Raw genomic sequence first — 8,458 nt, forward strand, 5'->3', positions numbered from 1 at the left:
ATAAATTTTTAAAAAGTAATAAAATGCAAAATAATATATAGATTATTGGATATTTCAAATTAAACTTGAAAACTTAATCAATAATTTTCTTTAATATGTGATAATAAAATTCAGGATATCTTATTACATACACCACTGTGTAAAACTAGGTGGTCCCTAAGGCATAAAAGTAGTACACAATCGTTGAACAAAAAAAAAGTAGTACACAATCGATAATTTCTTTATGTTTACATTTTAGCCAAACCTTGTTGTAAATGAAATATAGAAGTTTATTGAAACCAATTTTAATTAATAATAAAAAGAAAGAGATGGTGTTACAAAAAAAAAAAAAAAGAGATGAGACATATTAGCTGCATATTCAATCAAGGTAAAGTGGTTTCCATCCAACTCTCTCTCGTTCGTCGGGGAGGAGACTAGAGAGAGATGGGTCCTATGAATCCACCAGCTCCACAAAACAATAGTCACAGCGTCAGAATCTTCTGTGAGGGAACGGAACAGTACTCGTTCGTCAGCCACCTCTCTACTGCTTTGCACAGGGAAGGAATCTCTTTTTCTGTGGACGCATGCGAGTTTCCGGAGATCAACTCCTTCTCCGGTGATCAGAATCATGCGATTTCTGTGGTGGTTACTTCCGATGTAGTCAAGGTAAACGATCCCTGGAGTCATAAGTTCGTAGAGGTCATCGAGCGTCCGAAAGACAAGTGCATGCAAGTGATGGTCCCAGTGTTCTACGATGTTGATCCGTTAACCCGTGTTTACGGGTGGGCCAATAGATGGCTGGAGGCTGGATACATCACAATGCACCAATCAAGGTTCATATATGTTTATATTTATCATATTTTGTGTATATCTATACTTGGTGCTCTTAAAACATTTATTCAGTTACCAAATTTTAAATTTTAAAGTTATTTCTGAATAATAGCGGTATTATATAAGTGATATAGGTAGCTTTTAGGTGAGAATTAGACATATTAGTAACATGGTATCAAACTTCATGGTTAGTGTGAGGGATTAAACTGACCTCCTAGATTTTAGATCAGGTTTAAGGTTTAGGAAAGGTTTAAGAAAGATAACGCGGGCTGAATGCCGTAATAACTTGTTGAATGAACTTCGATTTGTATTGATGATTTTGATAAAAGAGTGGTTACAAAAGATGTTTTTCTTGATGATTACAAAGATAGCAAAAATGTTAAAAGATGGTGTCAGTAATCATGTAAATGAATTAGGGTTTTCTCGTCCTTCTCCTTAGTCCTCAACCTTCTCTTTAAATAGCCTTGGACTTCTTTTGATTGTCTTCAACTGATCTCCGAGATCCTCTCCGCTTATTGAGAAATCCGCAACAGCTTCCCCTTTGACCGGGTCCTATGCTCCTTCTGTTGTGATGTGAGCTTCCTCTTCATCGTGACCTCTTCGAAGACTGCCTTTAGCTTCCAGCCTCCGGCTTCGTAATAAACCTTAGCTCAGGTCGCCGATACGCGTTGGGCTTCATCTTAACCCAATGCTCGTTTTGGTTCTATCGTCAGCTAATGGGCCATATTTGGGCCCAACAGTTGCCCCCAGCTCTCGAGACTAGGTTTCGTTATTCTCGGGAGCTAGACCTAGCCGTCCAGCCTAGATTTTCTTGTTGATATCATGATTACTAGCTATCTCAACCGTGTATATTCCTATCTAATCGAACGGCTATTGATTCCCTTCGATTAAATCGACGGTTCAGATTAAGGGGAGTTTGAAATGTGGTTTCCGATTTTCGAGACATGATGGGATATAAAGCTGCGAGTATTAACTGCATGTTTCTCCACTTCCTCCACGCCTCTGACGGTTTCCAAGGTAACTTCTCCCCCTTCCTTTATTTTACCGTATGTTTTTTTTTTTTTATATCTCTGTTTCTAGATCGAATTTGATCTTCATCCTTAAGCTCTCTAGAGAACCCATTCTTGTTCATCTCAACTCGATTCTTCCCTTTTCACCTCCCTTCTCTTTTCCCTTTACTTATCATGAGTAAGAAAGAAGGCTCCGGCGAAATTCAAATCTCTACTTCCGGTGCTCGTCTTATGAAGGTTAAACAAGAAACCGGAGAGAAGATGAAGGACGCCAAGAAGAAGAAAGTTAAAGATTCGATCGGGGCAAGAGTCAAAAGGATGAAGAAGAAAAGTGGCAAGGGTGCCTCCTCTGGACCCCACTTTCCGTCGCTCTTAAAGAGCCAAGACGTCGCCAACCTTATCGTTCAAGCCCACGGCATTAGTGACCTAGCTAGGGCTTGTACCGAAGATGAAACCCCTGAAAGCATTCCGGAGGGTTTGTTCTGTGTTCATGAGAAGTATATTGCTAAATGCCACCTTAGGTTCCCTCTCCCCACCCTCTTGCTAGACCTCCTAAATCACTACCAACTGGCCCTTCCCCAACTTTGTCCCTCGGTTATCCGAGTGATAAACGGATTCATCACTAGGGCCAAGGAGGAAGGAGTTATTGTGGGGTTGGCCGAGCTGATGAGTCTTTTTTCGATAAAGGAGAGTACTTCCAAGGATGGTGGAAGTGGTACCTACTACCTCCCCGGTCGTCCAGGGCTAGGCATATTCAAATTCACGGCCAGTGACGATGACTGGCGCAAGAAGTACTTTTATGTCAAGATTGATCCCTCGACGGTTCCTTTAGGCCGAGACCTCAGGACCTCTTGGTCTGACGTTTCTGGTTAGGACTTTAGGGATATGCTTGCATGTTTATTTTTGCTTATCACGATGTGCTAATTGTCTTCTGACTCCTTTTGCAGAAGTTGAGGATCCTATCAAGTTGTCTGGTAAACTCACCAGAGCTCTTCACAGGAAGCTGCAGCACAGCCCTAATAATTGGGGAGCTTATACCACTTCGAGAGTTGGGTCAGCTAGATTCCCTGATCGATACAAGGCGTCCTTCCCTGACTCAGTGATGGTTGCTGGTTTAGAAGGTACCCTTCCCTTGATAACTTCTAATTTTTATTATTCGAATATGTTCTTGTGAGGTTAATGAATCTTTTTTTACGATTCAGTCTCTGAAGGTGATTCAGTATTCGAAGTTTCGTCCGGAGCAAGTACTTCCGAGAAGACTCATTCACAGAAGATGCCTATCCAGCCTTCCTTCCGTTCCAGGGGCAGATCGACCAAGGCTGCCAGCTCCTCTAGAGGAAGCGATAAGAACCAAGGAGGATCCTTCCTTGACTCTGTGAAGGAAGCTCTTGACGAGGGAGGCTCTGCTCCTGATAAAGGTGTTGGTTCTTCGGAGCCTAAAGTTCAGGAAGTTGGCCTTCCCTCCGAGGTTCTGGTGACTGAAGCTAATCCTCAAATGGCGAGGGATCCTCCAGAATTTGAGCCTCCGAGGAGCAAGAGGTCCCGGACTGACCAGGTTGACAGACCTTCGAGGTCTTCCTCCTCCTCTTCTAGAGGAGGAACCGTTGGCTGGAACTTTGCTCATTCGAAGCCTGGATCGGTTTTGGATGATTCGTGGGGTTTGGCTACTCTGATGAGGCATATGAAGAGTACCGGGTGTTCCCTCCCCTCGATCTCCAATCTCACGAACAAGTATGAGTACGTTGACATTGCCCATCACATGGGTCAGGTATGAAATTTATTTCAACTTTTTAGCTTAATTTATTTTTGGAAGATTTTTACTAAATCGTTTTCTTTTGTTTTTTGTAGCTAGCTGGCGCTATTAACAGGGCTCAGTTCAAGTTTGAGGACGCCCTACGCAATGCCCCCAGTGGTGAGGAATTAGCTCAGGTCACTGATCTGGTCAAGGCCAACAAGACTGAGCTCAATCAGACTCGGGCTCTGATCTCGGATCTCCAAGCTGAGGTAAAGAGACTCGGCTCCAAGTGTGATGCTCAGCAAGGGACAATCAAAAGCCAGTTGATTGACCTCCAGGTGAAGAATAGGAAGATTGGGGATTTGGATGCTGCTCGGAAGATAGCCGAGTACCAAGTCAAGGAGCTGATTGCTTCATCCCAGAGCAGCCAGAAGAACAAGGAAGCTGAGGTCAGGCTAGCCGTCCGGAGAAGAAAAAAGGAGGTAGCTGATGCTTACAACAAAGTTCTGGTTGTTGTCAAGGAGAAATTCTCCAAGAAGAAGGATGAAGTCGATCTCCTGGTTCATGCTCAAGAGATTCAAGCCAACACCGAGCTCCTGAAAGACATGCTGGATGGTGAGATTAAGAGCACTCAAGACGAGTATGATCGCTTGGTGGCAATGATGCCAGAGGCTGTTGCGGCGTACGAGAAGGCTCAGATCTCGGATTTCTCGATCGGCAAGCTCCCTCTTCCCCAGCTCTCTGAGAGCTCAGGTACTTTCGAGGTTAATATGTTTAATCTCTCCTTTTCTGGAGAGTTCGGTTCTAATTTGGGATTGGTGGGTTCTTACTCAGCCCCGGTCGAAGCCGCCCCTGGAGATGGCGACAAGGAGATGGAGGAAGAGGTTCCTGAGGAGGATGATCCGGTTGGCAAGGGAGCTGAGAAGAGCTCGGATGACAAGGAAGTTTAAGAGCTGAGGCTCTTTCATGTGTTTCTAGGATTTCCGCCCAATGGGCTTTGGTTTCTTTTATTTCTAAGACTTATAGCCTGAGGAGGCTTTTAAACCTTTGTTTCTGTTAAGGTCTTTTGAACCTTCGTCGGCCTGAGGAGGCCTTTAAACCTTTTATCTATCAAGACTTGGTTTTCAGTTTTATTTTAAGTTTTCCGCTTTAGTCGTAAAATATGACATTTTATCATAATCGGGTTTTATGATAAGTCTGGAAGACTTTGGTCGTTTTTAGTTCCTTAAGAGGAATTCTTGGAATATCGAGATTAGCTTAAGGTTTTTAGGAACCTAAGTTTAACTTAGACACCTTAGGTGGGGGTTCTTGGGAACCTGAGTTCGTTTGTGGGATTTTAAGACCCATTGAGACTTGCTTAGGATTTTAAGACCTTTCGAGGTTTGATAAGGATTTTAAGACATTTGTTTTTAAGGATTTCAAGACCTTTGAGATTTGATGAGGATTTTAAGACCTTTGAGATTTGATAAGGATTTCAAGACCTTTGAGATTTGATAAGGACTTCACGACCTTAGGTCCAGGTTCGTTGAGACCTGATATTGCTTGAAGGATTTTAAGACCTTTAGTGGTTTCTAAGGATTTTTAAGACCTTAGGTTAGTTTATCAAATTTGATTTCGTTTGAAGGATTTTCATGACCTTCAAGATTATTAAGGATTTTAAGACATTTGGTCCAGGTTCATGGAGACCTGAGCTGATCCGAAGGATTTTAGGACCCTAGGTCCGTGTTTGCAGGGACCTGTGTTGCTAAAGAATTGAGCCATCGAGAATAATTACTTTATTGATAATTGGATACATGGTATCATGGTAATCATACAATTGTTGTATTATAATGATCATACACTTGCTGGTTGGGCTATGTGATTTTAATCAGACATATGCCCCATTTAGTTGTGGTGAACAAAGTGTTGAAATGAGGTTGGGGCTGCACTCATGACGGAGTTGCCTACGTACCCAGTCAAGGATCAAGCCTAACGTAGTTCAGGAATTTTTAGGTACCTAATGATAGTATCTCTTAAGATTCGTGGCGTTCCACGATCTGATTTCAGGTACCCTGGTTCGCACCTTTCGGAGCTTGTAAACGCCAGGTCGTACTACATGGATGATCTGATAGGGACCTTCCCAGTTGGTTCCTAACTTTCCAGCATCTGGTTCCTTGGTTCCTTCAAAAACTTTCCTAAGTACTAGGTCACCTATAGCGAACTGTCGGGGCCTGACTTTGGAATTGTACTGTCGTGCCATTGCTTGCTGATAGTTCTGAATGCGAATCAGAGCTCGGTCCCGTCTTTCCTCGATTAGATCGAGGCTGTCTGTTAGGAGCTGATCATTAGCTGCGGGATCGGATGTACAGAGTTCCTGGCGGAGGCTACCTGCAATGGTTTCAGCTGGGACGACAGCTTCCATCCCATATGCTAAGGAGAAAGGGGTTTCTTCTGTAGCCTTTCGTGGGGTGGTTCGACATGCCCAAAGTACTTCAAGTAATTTTTCTGACCAGAGTTCCTTCTGGGTTCCGAGGCGTTTCTTGAGGTTTGCTAATACTGATTTATCAGCAGCCTCCGCCTGGCCGTTTCCTTAAGGTCGGCGAGGTGTTGAGAAGGTCAGGCGAATATTCCACTTGTCACAAAATATTTTGAAATCGTGGGATATGAATTGTCCTCCATTGTCAGTTACGATTTCGTATGGGACGCCGTGTCTACACACGATTTCTTTCCACACAAATCGTTCGACCTCGACTCTGGTTACCTGTTGGAAAGCTTCAGCCTCTATCCATTTTGTGAAGTAGTCTGTTAGGACTAAGAGGAAGCGTAGCTTCTTCTTTCCACTTCCTGATGCTACTAGTGGTCCTACGATGTCCATGGACCATCTCATAAATGGATAAATGGCAGATATGTTGGACAGCTTTTCCGCAGGTTGGTGTATAATCGGTGCATGCCTCTGGCACTTGTCGCATGAAGAGGAATAGGCCTCACAGTCTGCAATAATGGTAGGCCAGAAATATCCTTGTCTTTTGATTCTGATGGCTAGAGCTCTTCCTCCAGAGTGGTTCCCGCAGGAGCCGTCGTGCATTTCCTTCATGAGTCTCATAGCAACGAGGCCATGGACGCATTTTAGGTAAGGTCCGAAAACGCTTCGTTTGTGGAGGATAGACTCGATTACGCAGTATCTCGCGCTTAATGCTTTGAGCTTCCGAGCCTCCCATTTATTGGGTGGAGTCTATTCTTCCAGGATGTATTGCGTGATTGGAATTCTCCAATCCTCTCTCCTTACAACTTTGTTATGAAGAGACGAGGGAGGTTCCTATTCGGGACCTGGTGTCGTGGTGTCCCCGGAGGTATTTGTAGGATTGGACTCCAGGGAGTCTGGATGGTGCCCCCAGATGAATTTTGGAGAGCTGAACGGCTTCTGGTTTTAATTATGCAGACGAGTGGGTCTGAGTTGGTGCCCCGGGGGTATTCGTGAGATCAGGCTCCAAGGAGTCTGAATTTCGAGGAATACCTTCCGTGTTTTGGATTGTGTTCCGGGAGGTATGCTTTTTAGAGCTACGTATTCTGGTTTTTGGGAACCAAAATGTTGTGAGAACTTGGGTAGCTACCGTTTCAGGGCAGGTACCTTCGGGTTGCTCTGTTAGCTTGTCGTCTATCTCAGCTTTAGTAGCTATGTCGATGCTTGGTTTTTCGATTCCTTCTACGGGTATGATCCGTTTTACGAGGGGGTCTGACGTGGAGGCTAAAGCAGCCAACGCATCTGCTGAGGAGTTCTCTCCTCGTGGGATCCTTGTTAGCTCGAATTTGTCGAACTGCCTAGTGAGGTTCTGGACGACTTCGAGATATGCCCCCATTCTTTCGTCCCTCGTTTCATATTCTCCGTGAAACTGGCTAGCTACTAGCTGTGAATCACTATAAGCGTTTAGCTCTCGAATTCCGAGGCTTAGGGCGAGTTTCAACCCTGCGATTAGTGCTTCATATTCAGCTTCGTTGTTTGAGGCGCTGAATCCGAGCCTATATGACTGCTCAATGGTTTCTCCTGCTGAAGAAGTTAGCCTTAGACCGACACCGGAGCCCTGTTTGATGAGGCTCCGTCGACATACAGGCTCCACTTCGGAGATTCCATTTCGGAGTCTAATTGCTCGGATGCTAGTTCAATGATAAAGTCGGCAAGGACCTGAGCTTTCGCTGCTGCTCGAGGTCTATACTCAATATCATATTCACTGAGCTCTATGGCCCATTTAGCCAATCGCCCTGACTGGCTAGGGCTGTGCAATATCATTCGTAATGGTTGTGAGGTCATTACGACGATTGAGTGCGATTGGAAGTAAAGTCGCAATTTTTTGGCAGCTGTTACGACTGCTAGAGCTAATTTTTCCATTGCGGGGTACCTTGTTTCGGCGTCTATCAAACTCTACTGGTGTAATAGACAGGTCATTGTTCGTTTTGTTCCTCTCGTACCAGCACGCCGCTAACTGCAGCAGTCGATACAGCGAGGTACAGGTACAATGGCTCTCCTACTACAGGTTTGATAGGATCGGAGGTTCGGAGAGGTAACCTTTCAATTGCTTGAAGGCTTCCTCGCATTTTTTCGTCCCATAAGAACTTCTTATTATTTCTTAGAAGATTGTAGAATGGGAGGCACTTATCGGTGGACTTGGATATGAATCGATTTAATGCCGCGATTCGTCCAGTCAATCTCTGTACCTCTCTGTTGTCTTAGGTGACGGCATTTCTAGGAAGGTTGCTATCTGCTGCGGGTTGGCTTCAATGCCTCTTTCGGATTACGAGATAGCCTAGGAAACTTGCCTGAGGGTACCCGAAGTATTTTAGTGGGATTGAGCTTCATATCGACTGTTAAGGATATCGAAGCATTCCCTTAAGTGGGAGATATGGTCTTCTCCAGCTGAGGATTTGACTA

General features: G+C 44.4%; 1 protein-coding gene across 1 annotated transcript in view; it reads left to right on the forward strand.

The window, feature by feature from the left end:
• Positions 1-304: 304 nt before the first annotated feature.
• The window catches only part of LOC108839714 (protein DA1-related 4-like), a 25,767-nt gene continuing 17,613 nt past the window's right edge, over positions 305-8,458 (forward strand). Inside the window, 1 exon segment of the mRNA XM_057001522.1 lies at positions 305-812. Within this exon segment, the coding sequence (XP_056857502.1) occupies positions 424-812 (389 nt within the window). The 5' untranslated portion in view covers positions 305-423.

This window comes from Raphanus sativus, chromosome 2 (genome assembly GCF_000801105.2).
Source record: "Raphanus sativus cultivar WK10039 chromosome 2, ASM80110v3, whole genome shotgun sequence".
In the NCBI taxonomy this organism is placed as follows: domain Eukaryota; kingdom Viridiplantae; phylum Streptophyta; class Magnoliopsida; order Brassicales; family Brassicaceae; genus Raphanus; species Raphanus sativus.